Below are 19,615 nucleotides of genomic sequence, written 5' to 3' on the forward strand. Positions count from 1 at the left end.
TTTTCAATATTTTACAGTTTTAAAGTTTTATCAATTTCTATACTTGAATAGCATCTGGTAGAAAAACACCATACTTCAGCATGAAAATATCTGACTTTCTGATGAATCAGCTGAAACCTCTATTTTAAATTATCTGATATCAGAATCTTTCAAACAACCGATTTTTGATATGGCAACATGATGGCTTAAAATGACTGGCAAAGCATAATTTGACGAATTGTGAGTCTTCTCCTTTAAATGTAAAAAATAAACTTCAGTGGCCATTTTTATACTGAAGACAGCATAACTTTAATTACTATAAAACTTGATGTTTCTCGAACATCGCATGTTTGGAGCTTAAAGATATATCAGAATCAAATTCATCTTTGAAAATATGAACAACTGCTACAAATTTAAAATTTACTTGTTAATGTGTATTAAAAGTGCTCTGCTTAAAGTTTAAAATAGTACATGTGTAGCTAAACACAGTAGAAATGTGTACTTGAATTTTTTTTACCAATCTACTTTTACTGTGTGACATTTTATTATGAACATAGCTCTACATACAGAATTTATTTATATATTTAGTAAAGTTAGATACAGTTAATGAGGATTTTATACAGTTGAATAGGTACCTAACCTATACTGTGTTGGTGCGCCGTAAAACCAAAATAAATAAATAAAGATACAATATTTTAACGAAAGATAGGCATTGGCTATCTTTAATAGAAAACCACCTTATGCACATCAGAGTAGATCAAGGCTTTCACTGTCATCATCATCATCAGCAACATCATCCTTATCAGAATTTAAAGATCTCAATTCTGTGTGAAGGTTTGACAAAAGACATTGAGCCTTAAAGATGTTTGTCCTCCACTTCTTATTTATGTGGAGAAATGGTCAGAAACTTGCAGAACCCCACATCTGATTGATGTGGGGAAGTTGCCAGTTACTTGTTGATATGAAGTCAGTACCGGTACAGAATTCAGGAAACTCAGACTTCATTCACTTAATTGAAATACGTTTTAATTCTGCAAGTTAGTGACAATTTTTCATTCATTAATTATTTATGTTTATGACAATTTTTCATCCATCCATCGTTTATATATTTTTTTCAGGTGCATTAGCTGGTGTGATAGATATTGGTGCTTCATGGCTGTCTGATATAAAGGAAGGGATTTGTCGTGATGCATTCTGGTTAAATAAGGAGCAGTGCTGCTGGTCAGCAAACGATACAACGTTAGATGAAGAACGATGCTCACAGGTATTGTAACTTTATCACATGTCTTCTGTCAGTCAGATTATGGAATTTGATTGGCTGTTTGATGATGAAAAATTTGATTGGTTGTTTTATGATGACATTCAGTTGGCTGTCTTATGACGGAAATTGATTGGCTGTCTTGTGGTGACATTCAGTTGGCTGTCTTATGATGGAATTTGATTGGATGTCTTCAGATGCTCAGACAGTATACATTTTCAGGCTATAAGTCTTGAAAGTGGTGGTTTGATGAAAAAGTCTTAAATTGTCTAAAATGAATTTAGGATTGTAATTTATTTTGTAATAGGTAGTTAAAAGAGCAATATAGTCTAGCAAAAGGGAGCAGAGGTCTAGTGGTTAAGGTGTTGGCCACTCAACCAAAGGGTCATGAGTTTAAGCCCCACTGGGGTTACGAACACGCCTTGTCCTATGACACCAGTACTGGCTTTTCTAGGAAGCAGACTCAAGAGTGGTTCAAATAAGCTTGAAACTTTCATCACAATCAAAAATAAAATAAATTAGAATTAAAACTAAAAGAGCAATGTCTAAATGTTTTCTTGTCAGAAAGTTACTTAGAAACTTGACATGCTTTGCCAATGTACTGTCAAATTATTTTTCATTTCTGTATGACAAACTTTATTTCAGTGGTACTCCTGGGCAGAAATGGTTGGCATGAAATCATCAGGGGGTGGTTCATATATCGTGAGATATTTCTTCTACATTACCTGGGGTTGTTTGTTTGCTCTGACTGCAGCCATGTTTGTTCGAGTATTTGCTCCATATGCCTGTGGTTCTGGTATTCCTGAGGTAAGTTGTTGGGTTTAACATCACACCGACACACTTATAGCTCATATGGCGATTTTCCAGTTTTGATAGTAGAGGAAGACCCCTGATGCCCCTTCGGGAATTATTTCAGCATGAGCAGGCATATGGGTAGGACTGCCGACCTTCTGTAAGCCAGCTGGATGGCTTCCTCAAATGAAGTTGGATAGAAGTTTGAAGTTGATTATTATATTATATATATATATCTCATTGCTATAACATTTCACGATTTTGGTTAAATTTTCTGTTGGTGTCTAAAGAGTGCAATGATAAAATTAATGGGAATTTTGTCTGTTTGTTCAGTTTTAATTTCTTGAATTGATGCAACTATGAAATCTACAGATATCCGAATAATTTAATCTACCACAAATGATTTTACAATACAAAATGTATATGAAAACTATTCTTATCTTTTAAGCAGACAATCTTTCTCAGTATTTTTTTTAGTCCCCTACATGTTTTTACCTGGACAAGTGGGGTGGGCACAGTGTGCGACATTAACAGTAGCCTGATCACCTGTGGCTACAAAAAATTATCTTGGGCAACAGAAAATTGGCAGACCATAGCCATTCGGGCTGTGAAAAATTCTGAGGAAGGAATTTACCAAAAACGACATTACAAACGTGCGCAATTTGCGTACTCGAACGGTATTCAAATTGGGATAAATTTGTTTCTGCAAATTCATACAGTTCGAATCCATTTTATTTCCTGGTCTACTGTGTATAAAAAAGTCAAATCCAATATGTATTTTTGCAAACCTATTTCTAGTTTACAAAGCTGCTTTTGATCTCATTTCATGACTCTGTGTCTTCCCCTTTTGCACAATTTTGTGAACACTATTTCAAATTAAACTATGAAAACAACGACAACTTGTTGATATAATAATATTCATAACTCATACTGTTCACTTTGGCAAAACCAGTAGTCAGTCTCTGAAGTACATGTATGAGGAGATGTTCTCTGCATTTCTACGTCTGCCATATCATAAAATTACGAAATCAATTCTGAAAAACTCATACAACATTCCAAAATATCTGAAATATATCACCATTCACCAACCTACAGCAGTATATATTAAAATAAATTAAATAAAACTTATTGGAATGAAAGTCTTGTTCATTATTGTGCAAAAATGGTAGGGCTATAAAAATTTGTTGGGCTACAAAAAAATTGTGAGTCTGTAGCCCCATTGGCTTCGGTGTTAAAAAGTTAATGTAGCACACTGTGGGCATGATGGGGGCTATAGATATTCTGACTACTGTGATGTGTGGTATTTCAATGAAACTTTGTATGATGATACAGGACCATGAAGAGGTCGTACACATCCTTTTTATCTTGTTGCCGCATCAAATAATTAGGTTATAGGAAACAAACCAGAAGGAAAATGAAGTTGAATTGCTGCAAGTTTAGGTCCAGCATTTTTTAATAACGAAAAAAAATTGTTAAATTGTAATTTATAGCCATAAGCTGTCTCGTTACAAGAAATCAGTATGCTGTTTGATGGTAGTTTATTGGTTCTGATAGCTTGATAGAGCAGGTCAAATATTTGGAAATATCTGTTACAAATATTGTATTCCTATGCAGAAATGGAAATTGTTCAGCTGAGAAGAACAAACTGAAGGCAGAAGCTAAGCAGATTGTTGGTTGTCAAAGAAAGATTTATGAAATTGCTGGGCATGCAGGTTTTATATGCTGATATAAGCAGAATCTGATGCTGAGGTCAAAATACTTGAATATTGCATCAGTGCTATTTCAAATTTCTTTTTGCATTTAATTACAGTAAATTTTAATTATGTGTAAATACTTAAAAATTATTAATATTGATTGCGATTACTGTAATATTTGCGGATAGTGTCATTCCGCCAATCCGCAAAATCAAATCCAAATGAACAAATTCCTATTTATTTTATCATTAAATTTTGAAATCTATGAATTCATATCCCTACAAATAGGTCATTTTAGACTGACAAAATTATAATTTTTTAAGCCGACAAACTAATTTATTTCATTGCACTGCTTGAAATGTTGGAGAGGTAAGGTCAACTAGTTGCTAGAATGATTATCATCCAAAAGTTTCTTAAAATGGGGGAAAGGTAGGGGGAGGATTGTATTTTTTATTTCTGATAATTGGTAGTAATTCCTGTATGAATAAACTTAAAATGATGAGCTAAAATTAAAAAAAGCAAAATAAAATATATTTATAATAATAATAAATAATTTTTTTGTCATCTAAAGAAATTGATAATAAAACAGCAGAAATAGTAATCTTTTTTATGAAAATGTCTGGGCAGTATGAAAAATTGAAGACAGGCAGGCAAGGATGATAATCAAACAGTTAATTTATTTTTAATTGATAAATTTACTTCAGATTACAAATGAGTGAAATTTTGGCATTTAAAGTTTATCAACTGTGTTTAAGGAGCCTGCTTGGTTCACTTACTAGGTAGAACACAATACATGTGTACTATGAATTGAGAGGTTTGCAAGTTTAATCCCTAGATGTCTGTTTTCCATGACAATTTGATACAGGACAGTATGTCTGAAGTCATTTATCTTCTGCCTCTAATACATGTGGGGATTTTGTAAGTTATGTGAGGAAAACAAGTCTGTGCTGATAATAGAATCAAGGAACATTGTTTTAGCTTAACTGGCAAGTCATGATGTAATGAATGCTGTTTGAAATGGCATTATCTAAAGTGAAACAAACACAGCACGGAAGTTGGCACTCCTTCTCACCTTCTTTACTTTCTATTGCAATTTGTTTCTGTTCCAGATTAAAACAATACTCAGTGGATTTATCATACGAGGTTACCTTGGTAAGTGGACGTTGCTGACTAAGTCAGTTGGTATGATGTTGTCGGTGGCGGCAGGTTTGAGTCTCGGAAAGGAGGGACCATACGTGCATGTGGCCTGTTGCTGTGGCAATATATTTTCTTACCTGTTTCCAAAGTATGGCAGTAATGAGGCAAAGAAGAGAGAGGTAATATTTTATAAAAGAGTTTTTTGCACAGTTAAAGGTGGTGACCTGTAATGACACACTGAAAAAGTGGTGAAGGTTGAAATTGCATATAGTACAGAGAATGCATTATTTGCCAATTGGCATTATAGGTCCATTACCTTAGAAAAAGGTAGTATACAGCTCAGACATTAAAAATACTGAAGAAAATGTGTTTTAGTGCAGAACTGCAACTGAATAGAAGAACCCATAAATACATCGCAGACAAAGACCTTCCTTAATATATCAGGATCATAAATTTTTATTACAGAAATATGTCTGACAATTATTTCTAGAAAAGAAAATTTGTCAAAGATAAACTTTAAGAAAATTGGTAGTTTGCAAGTATAAGTTGCTGAGTAGGCATCAGAATGTGAGTAAAAATGTAAAATCTGGTATTTACAACTGAAAAATATTTTGATATTTAACTGAAGTTGTATGGTATTGTGATACATATAGTCTGACTGGCTGTTTAAGACAGGTTTGACTGTATATTATTTTGTGTTCTTTTCTGTCTTTATTAATATAATAATATAAGTTCTTATTCTTTACCATTTTATTCTGCCCCAATGAAAGTAGTTCCATACCAGTGAAAATTATAATGTAATAATTTCACTTTTGGAAAATTTCTAATAAAGTCTACTATAAAAGGTCATTAAACCTTAGAAAGCATAATAATATCAGTATCAGTGAAGCCTCAGTCAGTTTGAGATTTTTTCTAGTGTAGTCATTAACCAAAATATTGAATATGTATGTCATCATTAAACTGTGTTTATTTAGGTGTTGTCAGCTGCATCTGCTGCAGGAGTTAGTGTGGCCTTTGGTGCACCCATTGGTGGAGTACTCTTCAGTTTGGAGGAGGTGAGTTGCTTATTTTGCAGTTGTGTCTTTTTCAACTTCTTCATAGATGAATGACCTTCAGGTTGGGCACTTCAGAAATGTTAGGTCTTGCATGTTTATCTTTATAGAAACTGAATTATTATACCACTAGATACGAAGTACCTTGGAGTCATGGTGGCGTCACATGTGTCAGTCTGTCTGACAATCATTTCGTCAGTCACACCTTTTTGGATGCATACCTGTAATAGCTTTTAATGGATTTTCATATAGCTATTCTTATGTTCACCATCATGATACAACAAGATTCATGGGTCAATGGTCAAACTTGAAGGTCAAAGGTCAAATACCTTTATTTTGGGTCTGCTCCATACCTCCTAAACTACTAGGATTTTCATAAAACTTGCATCAGCTGTTTACCTCATACCGCTGTTTACCTCATACCGATGATATACACATGGCTTACATTCCCTGTATCAAGTTAGGGTCTAAGGTCATTGATCACTATCGGTGATCGCTCTCATTTACAGTTGTTGGAAATGTGATACTATTTGAAAATTAAACTTTTGTGATGGAATAGTGAATGACTGGTTTGCAAACTGTAAAATCATAACTTTATTTGTGGAGGACTAATTTTTTTTGGATTTAATAGATGCATAAATCTCAATGAATAAATCAAATTCTTAGAAGTTTAAAATCCTGAGAAGAACATTAATGAGATTTGCCAGAAATTCATTTAAGTAAAGATAAACTAATACTTAACAGCTGTCAAAGAAAACTGCTTTTTTTTTTTTTTTTTGTGAAATTTATCACATTCAAAACAATATTTTTTGTCCATTGTTTTGATTTTTAAATTATCCCCATAGACTTAGCATCATCCTGTGTGTTTTGCAATCACAACCTTTGTAGTATTGATTAAAAGATCATTCAAGTTTATTGCTACTGTTGTTTTAACTGGGAATAGGAAAACAGATCTCCAAGTATATCCTGTCAAAGAGGAAATGAACGTGATATCTTGACAAGCTCAGGGAAAATAATCCCGATAGATCGGTCGCTGTAATGAAATATGAACAGCTGGCTGAAAGTGGAAAGTGAAATATATTCTGTATTGTCATTCTGCATGTTCCTGCAAACTGCAGTGTGATTTTGTTTTTTATTTGTTAATTTTCATGGGAGAATAGATTTTTTTATACCATTGTCATCATTAATTTGCTAGCAGCAATACATCAACGTGGTACTACTGCTGTTAATTAGTTGTGTTTTGTTTTTCAACACAAGATTTATAACGCAGTATTGTAGATTTGATAATATTTTCAGTGGTTTTATTTTCATGTATATTTGCCGATAATTCCACTTGTGAATTAAAACTAAAATTTAAAAATTGAATTAAAATTAAATCTTCATGATGTCCTAAAACACAAACTGCTCGTGCATTTTTTACACAACAAATGAGCCTGTTAATTATTAATCACTATTCTGATACTCGTTTCTGTTAAAACTGCGACCAAGAAAGAGCGCTACTATATTTTATCTACCGTTTTAGATCAAGAGCATATTAGAATCGAAATAATGTATAGCAAAAGAGTGTTTTAACACTATTTATACACTCGGATGGTAATACATTGTGCAAACAATTTCACTCTGGCTGCACCCTCGTGAAATTGATACGCCCGACGTATAACCCCCCATCGTGCATAAATAGTGTTAAAACACGATTTTGCTATAAATTATTTCTTAAATTAAAACCTTCACAAAAATTACCCAATATTCACCGATATGTAGCATTAAACAATATGAATATATGCATCAATTTTCAGTACACCAGGTGGAATTGCGGAATTTCTCTCAGAAATTGTCGTAATTGGGAAAAATTGAAAATTATCATAATCTATGTAAAGGTGCATTTTGTATGTAATATTTCCAAATGTGGGGTGGCATTTTGATAATTTTTCAACAGTATATTTTAAGTGTTGTTTACAAAGTCAAAATAAAGAGATAAAGCAGTAAAACTTATAAAACATCAAGAACACTGAATGATAACAATCATTTGGGAATTTTAAATTCAGAATTGGGAAAAAAAAACATACTTTTTTGGCTGGAGGTAGATTTATAGGGGAAAAAAGCCCTGTGTAATGCTATTATGCTGAAAAACTACTGACATGACAGGTTACAAAGATATTTGAAGAAGATCCAGGGATCTCTGTGGCCAAGAGGTTAAAATCTTTCACTTAAAATCATTTTCCTGCCACCTCTGTTAGTGGGTAGTCATTTGATTTTGAATAAGTAATTCTGCTGACTTATGGAAGGTCGGGTTCCCAGCTTTATCTTCAATTGCACCATAATAGCTGGACTAGACACCAGTTTACCAAATTGTGTTGATGTGACTTAAATATTATAATATTATTTTAGTTTATACTAATTTGTTTTCTCGGGGATATTTGACCATTTTGTGTTGATTTGCTGTAAAACCCAACTCAATCACTAATTTGTTTTAGCTCGATTGTGATGAAAGCTTCAAGCTTATTGTAACCACTCTCTGGTCAGCTTCTTGGAAAAACCAGTACTGGTGTCATATGAGAAGTCATGGTCGTGACCCCAGTGGGGATCGAACCTATGACCCCTGGATTGAGCGGCTGACACCTTATCCACTAGACCACCACTCCCCTCATATTATTTTATGTGTCCAAAGTTTTTATTTTATTAAAGGACACCATAGATTTTTAAAGACTCGTCTTGATGGGGATTATAATGACACTTAGTACCTTTGCTGCAGTTAAAACTATCATGAGTTTTAAGTATTTAAGATGGGAATCCTCCTGCACATTGATTCAAATTGATTGATTTTCAGAATGATGTTGCTGATATACTTGTATCATTTTCTTCTTCAGGTGAGCTACTATTTTCCTCTGAAGACACTTTGGCGATCGTTCTTCTGTGCATTGGCAGCGGCATTTGTCTTACGGTCGATAAATCCATTTGGCAATGATCATCTGGTCATGTTTTACATAGAATACAATGAACCATGGTATCTTCAAGAACTTGTTCCTTTCATTTTGATTGGGGCTCTAGGGGTACGTATTACTTTTGATAGTTATATAATTATTTTAAAGAGGAAGATGCACTATTTTTATGGCACTAAAAGGTGATATAATAGTATTCACAGTCTGCCTTTACAAATTTAGGACGAAATTTTCTCTAGCCCAAGCCATAAACATCCACCCTACAAAATTCCCCCCGCTCAACTTGACCAAGGGGGACAAAGTTTGTTCAATAAAAACTTGAAAAGTACTGTAAATGCACATATTTTTGCTGGGTCAAAATTTTGCGAATTTGAAATTTGAGTATGTTCGCGAGGTTTAATATTCGCGAAATTTTAAAAATGGTATCCTACTTTAATTATACTAATAGTGAATATTTACGTGAGGATTAATTTTCGCAATATGTAGGGCATCACGAATACAGCGAAAATTAAACCCTTGTGAAAATTTCTGCTTTTACTGTATTAAAGATGAACAGAAATTACAATTTTAAGATGAAAATTAACAAATGTAGATAAAATTTGTTAAAATGACAGGGAGATTTTTTCCTTCTTGGTCAGATTGAGCAGGGGGATTTTGTCTGGAGGAAATTTGTCTGGTACCTGTTTTACATGTACATTTGTTTGTCCACTGTTTGGAACATTTCATGGCTTTTATTTTATTTTATGGAATTATTCAAGTGCTTTCAGGGAAACATTACTCAAATGTTAAGCATATTGAGAAATATGTGTCGCTTGGAAACCACTAATACAGATTTTAAATTTCATTGCTTTTTCCCTCTAAAGAGCTAAGAGTTGGTGACATGCGTGATAGATTTGGCCCTGTCTGCCTGTATGTATTTGTATCCCAGAAATCCTGTGTTTAAACTTGCACAAATTATCAACAAAAAATGTAATTGAATATAATTATAGATGTCGAGTTCTGAAGGGATCGTAATTACCACTGTTCATTTGTCATTATAGTCCCATTAGGAATAGACTAATTTTTAGGGCAGACTTATTTCTTCTTTTAATGAAAAGGAATATCTGAGTGGTATTGTTGCTATTATTCATGACATTGTAAATTCAAATTATTTTCAGGGCTTATATGGAAGTTTATTCATCAAACTCAACATTAAATGGTGCCAGTATAGGAAGAATTCTGTGCTGGGAAAATATCCCATTATTGAAGTAAGTGATGTAACATTTTTCCTCTAATTTGCACATGTAGGTTTTTGTATCTTATATAACCCATTTGTCAAGACAAAGGGTGCAATTTAGCATAGTATTTGAATCAGAAGTATTAAAAAATATACAAAATTTTGGGTTTTGATAGCTTATTTGGGTAGTTTCAGACTAACAAACAAGAGTACAGGAGCTTGGGCTTTGAGGGACAAAGGCCTCGTTTTTAGACCAGATGCTACATTTTAAAGAGCATTCGATATCAGATTATTAATAAACAATCAGTTTTTGTATGAAGAATTTTTAGAATTATGACACCATGTTTTGAGTGATACACAAATTCAACTTTCTATGAAGATGATTGTTGCCAATCTAGGCTCATATTTATGGCAAAATATTTTCCCAAAGAACACCAGAGAATGTCAGTTCCCATAGAAATTAAAGCATTTTCTCAAATATTAAAATGGGTACAGCTCTCCAGACTCAAACCCACATAATTAATGTAAAAGTTATATTACTTTGTCTTCTTTTGTTTGAAGTCTTTTATTTAAAAAATTAAGTAGTTAGGGAAATTACAGTAGATTATGTCATATTGGCTGCAGTTTTATTTTCGCTGTTATTCTCAAACAGAGTAACAAGCCAGTTCAGAACGCTCTTTCTATGAATTGTGAAAATGATACAAAAATAACACTTTCTACTGTATATTTTACGGCTATTTCCTGTGATTATACAGTATTATTAACCTTTAGCCTGCTGGCAGCAAGTGATTTTGCCTTTGCGGCCAGTGCAGACGTGCAGGCTGATCATGGTCTGCACTGTTGGCTGTTCAGTCAGTAAATTTTCAGTGAACACCCCCAGGGTTGCCACTTACCTTGAAAAGTCAGGGAAAATCTTTTTTTTCAAGGTCAGTGAATTGTCAGGCAAATCTTGATAATGGTCAGTGAAAAATGAAATTTAAGAAAAGTCATGGAAAAATGAAATTCTAGGTCAACGTTTAAAATGTTCAGTGGCTATGGCAGTCTTCAAGCAGTATTTATAAGTATTTCCAAACACATTTTGGTGTAATTGTGAGTGGTGTGTTTATAGCCAAGTCAGTTCAATTATTGTCACTGACTAATATCCTCATTATAATGTTTTTATGAAAGTTTGTTGTATCTGAAACAAATAAGAAAAATCAACAACAACACGTGTAGCATTTGTTCATAGATAATTATTAACTTCCAACGTTTCGGTGTTAAGCCTTCCTCAGGGAAGAATAACAATAAAAACAACGGACGTGACGTCGTTAAACGTTTTTTTTTTTTTTTTTTTTTTTTTTTTTGTATCTGAAACAAAATAAATATAAAAGGGTGGATTGGATGGCTGTAGGGGAGGAGGAGGCAAAATAACTATGGTGGTATTGGTCAGTGAAAAGTATGGTTTGGTCAGTGAAAAGTCAGGGAATTTCATTTACTCAACTAAGTGGCAACCCTGAATAATAAATGGTATTGCTCAAATTGAATAATGGACCAGTCCATTTTATAAATATAGTAGGGTAAAGGTTAAGAATACTTATACATGTACATTATATTTCCTAAGTTGATAATTTCTGATTTCAGGTGCTTGTTGTAGCATTTATAACAACATTATTAAGTTTTCCTAATCCTTATACAAGAATGAATACCAGTGAAATGATACGACAGCTGGTCAGTCGGTGTGGACCTGAAGATACAAATGATTTATGGTAGGTGCTGGGAGTATATCACTAAATTCTTTATAAGGAGGATATTAAATTGGTGTAGTTGTGTTACAGAAATTTTAAAAAAGTTCATTAACAAGATGATTGTACAGCTTTGCAGTACCCCTTTGCAATATCAGTTTTATGGAGTCAGAAACGGCACATGTGTATATGATAAATATAAAATTGACACAAAGATCTTTACTTTTCGAGATGATGTTTGCGATTAAAAACTGAGGGACTTTAGTGAATGTGACTACCAAATTCCATAAGTTTTTCTGCTTATGGTTAGTAGATGTCATTAACATCATTGCTGGATCAGTATGGCAAAGTTATACGGACTCGGAGCCAGTAAATTTCTAAACATGGTTTTATAAATTTCATGTGGTTTTCATATTTTTTTTTACCTCCCAAAACACCCCAGATATATCTTACTGCTGTCATGGGGATATTCATGCTGTACAAATAAAAAGAACAGGCTATTCTATGTCTCATGAACATATATTGTGCAGAATATCTGTATGCAGAATATAACTATGTTTAGTACCTGTCTGGTCTGCAAGTATTTCTTGGAACTATCAAAACTACCTTAAAAATCAGAATTGTTCACAAGGGATTAACTTGTGCTATTTTATTATTCTGCAAAAAATAGCTGGATTTTAAATACTTTTATTTGAAAAATTAATGTTTTCTAAATCCATGAAAATTAGTCAGGTACAAAACTTAATGACTCACAGTCTGGATAAATGAGCAGTGTATTCCTTTGCCTAGTAGCCATGGTCCTTGTCATAATTGGTGGTTATTTTTCTCGATAGGCACTTTCTGATCTTAATGACTATTACTTTTAAACTTTATTGTTTTTTTGTTGTTTACTTCAGTGATTACCAAAGAAATTTTAGTGATCCAAAGTCTTATATGTCCAGTACGTATGCGGGGGGTGGTGTGAAGAGAGCAATATGGCAGCTTGTCCTGGCTCTCATTTTCAAAGGAATTATTACTGTGTTCACTTTTGGTATGAAGGTAAGATTTCACTTTTGGTGTAAATGTAAGATTTCAATTTTGGTCTGAAGGTAAGATTGCTTTTACACTTGCAATGTTCATGGACTGAAAATAGTGATGGTCCAATGGTTTAGGCATGGGCTGCACATCCTGGAGCTTGTGGGTTTGAGCCCCACTGGGTCATTACCACACCTCATATGACTGGAGACAACCAGTACCTTGATCTGACTAGCGTAACCCTATGATATACATTGATAATGATAATGAAATTAATTTTGTGTACATGTAGTGCTGATAAGATTATTAACGAATACAATATAGCCTGTGTTTTTTACTGTTAATTGGATAAGCTGATAGCCTATATAAGGTTAGCATTTGATCCATTTAGAAACCCATATTTTACCTGGTCACTGACAAGCATGTAAACACAATATCAGATTTGATGCTGCATGAATGTTTTGTGGTATTCCCCATTCAGTCAGATAACCTTCAGGAGTATGCTCACAAGCTACAATCTCAGATAAAGGTTATACACAGGATATGCTATGTAATCCTTGGCTTTATGTGATACAAGATTGTATAAATTTCAAGTGCAGTATCATCATTAAAGATAACGAATGGGAAAGTTAGTCTTTCTATTGAAATATTGTATATATTCTAGGTACCATCAGGATTGTTCATACCTAGTATGGCAGTAGGTGCAATCATGGGTAGATTGATAGGTATTGGAATGGAACAACTAGTCATGTAAGTTTTATCTTGAATTGGAGGGGCCTCCGTGGCAGAGTGGTTAACGTCGCTGTCTTTAAATCACTTGCCCCTCATAGATGTGGGTTCGAGTCTCACTCGGGCGTTGAATTTTTCATGTGAGGAAGCCATCCAGCTGGCTTACGGAAGGTCAGTGGTTCTACCCAAGTGTCCATGTAATATTTATGCCCATAACTTTAGCACATGTAATTTTTATGAAATAAATTGTGGTTAAGTAAGTTTTGCCAATGTAATATTTAAGAAATAGATCATTGTGAAGTAAGTTTTGCCAACATAATATTTAAGCAATAAATCACAGTTTAATAAGTTTTGCCCAAGTACAGTATTATGTATGAAATAAATCATGGTTTTATCAAGTTTTGCACAGTTTAGTAGTTTCCATTTGAGAATGAAATACAAAGGTGTGATGTATGAAAACAATCTTAGCCGATCAAACAGTGCGACAACTGTATTGTTCTGCCTTTGAGGTTGATAGATTTCAAAGGAATTTGAATGCAACATAATGTATATGCATGTAGATGCATCTAAGAAAACACATTGGGTCAGATGAACTGGTAGCCTGTAAGACCATTGCAATAATGCCCAAACTCTATTAATTTTAGTGTTTATAATTTTAGAGCAAATCGTTATAGTCCATTGTTCAAGAACATGTGTCAGTCAGACTGTGCAATAACTCCAGGACTGTATGCCATGGTTGGTGCTGCCGCTGCATTAGGTGGTGTTACAAGAATGACAGGTAAGTTGGTACCCGACATGTAGGTAAAGTAATCATCAAATACTGGGAAAACAGGCTTATATTTAGGTTAAAAATATGTACTTGACTTTGAAATAACACTAGGGCTGTATGCCATGGCTGGTGCTGGGATAGCATTAAGTGGTGTCACAAGAATAACTAGTAAGTTGGTACCCGACATCCAGGTACAGTGAACATCAAGTACTGGGAACCAAGGTTATATTTAGTTTAAGAGTGACTGCAATAACACCAGGACTGTATGCAATGGCTGGTGCTGGGATAGCATAAGGTGATGTCACAATAATGACTAGTAAGTTGGTACCCTTGATCATAGTGCTTGAAAGACATTGAAATAAGAACCAGGGTAAGTTTGGTTGATTATCTAGAATAATAATTTTGTTTACAATTAAGGATAATTTTCATGCCATATTCAGTCTTTGATTTGTAATTTTTTTGTCATTTCAGTTTCTCTGGTGGTGATAATGTTTGAACTAACTGGAGGATTGCAGTATATTGTACCACTTATGTTGGCTACAATGGCCAGCAAGTGGGTGGGGGATGCTTTAGGAAAACAAGGAATGTATCCTTTCTTTACAGTAAACCAGTGCTTGTCTGAGATACTGTGAAATCATTTTGTTTTGTGGTCACAGAATTTCATGGTTTTGGCATAGCAGCTATTTTGTGTGAGTATCAATTGACTCAACCAAGAAATGCATGAAAATTAGTCCCTCTTGAATATATCACAGTAACATAGCTTAAAAAATCCTTTACAACATGAAAATTGTAGACAAAACAGTTTTTAGTTCCATACTGGTGTTTCACCAGTGGACACTTCTGCTTCGCAAAATTCAGTGTCAAAAGAATAAAAAGTTAGCATACTTAAGTTAAAAACAAGAAAAGTTAATTTATTGGTATTATAGCCAACCAGTTAGCAAATGGACAAAACTATGCATAATGCATAATTTGGGAGGGTATTCCATTAAATGTTGATTTAACCTATTTCAAAAACAATTTTACGAAAGATAAATAAAAATTAAAGTATCTGTAGCTTTTAATCCTTGCAACATTTTCATATCTGCAAGTTTTTCAGCTGTATGTGTTAAAACTTAAACTATTCACCCCAGCAGTTATTTCCAGTGTAATCCTTAATCACAGAATACAGTTATGATGCACATATACGACTAAATGGTTACCCATATCTGGACAACAAGGAGGAATTTACCCACACCACTATTGCAGCAGACGTCATGAGACCAAGGTAATTAGTCTCTTATAAATTCTACTCCTTTTGTAACAGTTCTTTTCACTGGCAAAAAACATATGATATGATGTCATGTGACCAAGGCCTATTGTCCAACCAGCTGCTAAACATGATTTTAATTTTCTGCTGATGAATCACCTGCAAATCACAAAATGTTTGTAAGATCTTGTGATTTGTTAAGCAGATCCATTGATGGGCAAAGATGTTAGTTTCCATTGGTTGTCTGTATGTTTTTTCCAAAAGAGCTGTTAAATATATGTATTAACTGTTAAGCAATTGAAAGCTTTTCTACCATGTTTTATACCTATCTACATTTGTTCATAGTGTCCGGAAAGTTTTGTTGCATATATGTGATGTTATCTATAAATTAAATCCTGTAGCTCTTGTTATAAGTTAGAACAATTTAAAACATGCTGTATGCTTTGAGAATAAATGTTTTGTTTTTTCACATCTGTGTTATTATTACACACATATAGACCTCTACATTTTGCCAAACAAAAGAATAGAAGGTAAAGGTTGTGCTAGTCTGATGTGATATTTGCTAACTGTACTATCCGGCTAAGAGACTTTTCTTTATAATATTCTCTAATTCTGTTAACAGTAAGAGTGTTGAATGCAATAATGTTTTAACTCCTTCTGTATTCAATATGAGTTACTACAGTATTGCGTTCAACCTTCAGTTGATTATCATTATAACAATGTATTTCAGGAATAATGACACCTATATTAATCTTGAGATTTCTAACCAAATATTCATTCTCCCATTTGTGCACTCCTACCTACACTTTCCTTTTACAAAAAATACATATCAGCAGTATAAATTGTAAGGATCGATCCTGCATCTACTGTACTTAAGTTTGTTGAGAATACTGTTATTATGTATGCCTTGTCTGATATATCAAAGAAATGTTTAGTTTCTGATTGGTTGACCAAATTAGATTTGTTTATATTTGTCCTCGCTTGCCATGTAGTCAGTCAGGTAATTTTAAAACCTAAACAAAATTCAGCATGTTTACTGTATAAACAATATTCCAAATTTTCATAAAGTCAATCTTAAAGTAACATCTAAACAATAAAAAAAAAACAAATAAGTCTTGGAAATCGCACTTCTGACTGCTCTAACTTGAATGTCAACCATTCTAATTATAGCAGTCAGAAGTGTTATGTCCAAAACAGGACATAGACATACTACTTTGTAGACATTGTAAGAGATGAAAGTGAATTCAGGGATGACAACTCATAATATCCAAATTAAGATAATATTCAAATATGGCTGCTAAATACGAATATATATTGGAACTTTTCAGGGATGACAACTCTTAAGATAATTTCCAAATATGGCCGCTAAATACGAATATATATGGGAACTGTTCAGGGATGACAACTCTTAAAATAATTTCCAAATATGGCCACTAAATACGAATATATATGGGAACTGTTCAGGGATGACAACTCTTAAGATAATTTCCAAATATGGCCGCTAAATACGAATATATATGGGAACTGTTCAGGGATGACAACTCTTAAGATAATTTCCAAATATGGCCACTAAATACGAATATATATGGGAACTGTTCAGGGATGACAACTCTTAAGATAATTTCCAAATATGGCCGCTAAATACGAATGTATATGGGAACTGCTCAGGAATGACAACTCTTAAGATAATTTCCAAATATGGCCACTAAATACGAATATATCTGATTCAGTTCCTGAGACGGAGTGTCATGCGCAAGATCCAAGAATTACTTCCCTTTGTTGCTACAATAAATAGCTTACATTGCAACTTTTATTATTACTGGTTGTAGAGAAAAATCAAAACCACTTTTCTGTAGTACAACATGCGTGTTACATCCAAGTTTTGTGTCATGTGCAACTCCCAGTCCTTTTGACGGTTGGCGGGCTCGACATGTTGCCGTGGGCATCTAGTTTTTCACACTTGTATGTGCATAATCTCTGTACATGACAGTTGTCTTCTAAAATTTTGATGGATAGATTTGATTGGAGTTGCTGTCCCTACATGTAAACCTAAATGTTATAGACTGCAGATTTAGGTTTTACAAGTACATATTGAAACTTTGCAGCTAAAAAGATTCATGCAAATTTCCATGTCCTGTAAACAATTAAGGTGCTTAATGAAATGAAAACAGTGTATATCTGCATAACCAAAGTACCCTTACATATAAGGAGGGTTGAACAGAAAACTGTCAGAAATCAACTTATATAAAGAAGGAGTTTCAACTGGTTTCCATTCAGCCCTCGGTATGACATTGCAACCTCTCCAGGAAGTTCTACTATTACAACCATTCATTCGACCATATAATTTATATAAGTTCATAAGTATATTTGCATCTCAATAGCTGCTGCTCCACTAGAGAAAATTAAGAAGTCAGTGAAACTCAAATTTGGACATGTCGAGTTAACACTTTAAGTCTAAATAGAGGTGTTGTTACTGAGTTTTGACTGTTAATGAAATGCCAGAAGTGTCTGTCATTCATTCATTCATTTATTTATTCATTCATTCATTCATTCATTTGTATATTCAGTAGTCATTCATTCATTCATTCATTCATTTGTATATTCATTCATTCATTTATTTGTATATTCAGTCATTCATTCATTAACGTAGTTTTATATATTTAGGAATAAATCAAAAGTGATTCTTGCATATTTTTTGTATTATATTTTTTTAAAATTAAATGTTTTGTATGGTTTGTTAGTATTAGTTGTAAATATTTATAATGGTTGAAATGAAATTTTAGTTTTGATTGGTTGACCAATTATTTTGTTATAATTTGTCTCTCATGTGTTCAGGCTAATTTAAAATAACATTACTGTTCTAAAAATATTCAATTTTTTCACTTAAAGTCTCAAAAATGAAAATAAAACAAATAAGTTTTGGGAAATTTTGACTGCTCTACGTTGAATGTAAATTTAATTCACATTCAAGGTGTATGAAAAAAACATAAAACTACTTTAGCTTGTAAAGATGATATGAAAGGGCTGGCTAAATATTGGAAATTAGTAATTTAATATGGCATGTAATAGAAAATTGGAACTTTCGTATCATACCTTAATTTCCAAATTGTTATTACGATTATATACTGTTCAGGAGTACACTCTTAACATAATTTAAATAAAAAACGAATATATATGGAAGTGTTCTGGTGAAAAACTTAAGGATAATTTGCATGGCAAATGTATGTATGCATTTGTACAATGTAAGATATAAAAGGCATAAAACGAGTTTTAACTTTCAATCCTCTAGTTTTCCATTGGTAAAAAAATGTTTGGGCTGTGGATCCGAATCTTAGAATCAATATGTGCATAGTACTTTTTGTGTTTTGGACGAGTGTCCATGCGTGATCAATTTACTTCCCTTTGTGTTTTAGTTACATTATTATTATACTTGTAGAGAAAAATCAAATTTTGTTTACAAATGGTTTTTAATCTTAACTTTTGCTGTGCATGTGATTCCGCCTTTGTGACGGTGGCGGCCAATGATTGCCGTGCGGTCTAGTACAGGGCTATCTTGTCTGCACTGTTTGCTATTTAAAAATTTTGCATGGATACATTCTGTTGAGTTGACTGTGGTACTCTAATTGATGAAACTAAATTTTAGAAATGCAGGATTAGGGTTTTAATGTATATTGAACTTTGACTAAAGATTCATGCACATTCATGGTCTGTAGACGTAAGGTCTTAATAAAAGAACACTAGGTATATCTGCATACCAAGACCTTCATATGGAGGGTTGATAGGAATGTCAGAATCGTCTTTTGGGTTCACGGTTCCTTCAGCCCGTTCGTCCGTTCACTCTCCAGAATCTACATATCGATTCTCGGCCATATCTTAAACTTAAGGTATTTTCATCTCAAACTGGGTCCATAATAAATCATACTCAAGGACATGTCGAGAACACTTGAATCAGGTTGTGGTTCATGAGTATGACTGTTAAAATGAAGTCAAAGGTCTGCATTCATCTTCATTTTGTTCATTCTATTCTCTAACCCTTGTAATCAGTTTTATCATAATCACTTGGGTCAAT

The 19,615-nt window shown here is 33.4% G+C and overlaps 1 protein-coding gene across 2 annotated transcripts in view; it reads left to right on the forward strand.

Annotated features, from left to right (window-relative positions):
• LOC123557616 (H(+)/Cl(-) exchange transporter 4-like) overlaps positions 1 to 19,615 on the forward strand; it is a 77,525-nt gene that overhangs the window by 33,862 nt on the left and 24,048 nt on the right. Inside the window, exons 3-15 of one of the 2 annotated variants that reach the window (XM_053543949.1) lie at positions 1,098 to 1,243; positions 1,883 to 2,044; positions 4,833 to 5,039; positions 5,835 to 5,915; positions 8,780 to 8,962; positions 10,009 to 10,098; positions 11,688 to 11,812; positions 12,685 to 12,826; positions 13,467 to 13,552; positions 14,191 to 14,309; positions 14,772 to 14,886; positions 15,469 to 15,564; positions 16,044 to 16,076. In XM_053543949.1, coding sequence (XP_053399924.1) covers positions 1,098 to 1,243; positions 1,883 to 2,044; positions 4,833 to 5,039; positions 5,835 to 5,915; positions 8,780 to 8,962; positions 10,009 to 10,098; positions 11,688 to 11,812; positions 12,685 to 12,826; positions 13,467 to 13,552; positions 14,191 to 14,309; positions 14,772 to 14,886; positions 15,469 to 15,564; positions 16,044 to 16,076 — 1,585 coding nt within the window. The remainder of the gene's footprint in view (positions 1 to 1,097; positions 1,244 to 1,882; positions 2,045 to 4,832; positions 5,040 to 5,834; positions 5,916 to 8,779; positions 8,963 to 10,008; positions 10,099 to 11,687; positions 11,813 to 12,684; positions 12,827 to 13,466; positions 13,553 to 14,190; positions 14,310 to 14,771; positions 14,887 to 15,468; positions 15,565 to 16,043; positions 16,077 to 19,615) is intronic. The other variant, XM_053543950.1, reaches the window with a different exon arrangement.

The sequence above is a fragment of the Mercenaria mercenaria genome, chromosome 5 (assembly GCF_021730395.1).
Source record: "Mercenaria mercenaria strain notata chromosome 5, MADL_Memer_1, whole genome shotgun sequence".
In the NCBI taxonomy this organism is placed as follows: domain Eukaryota; kingdom Metazoa; phylum Mollusca; class Bivalvia; order Venerida; family Veneridae; genus Mercenaria; species Mercenaria mercenaria.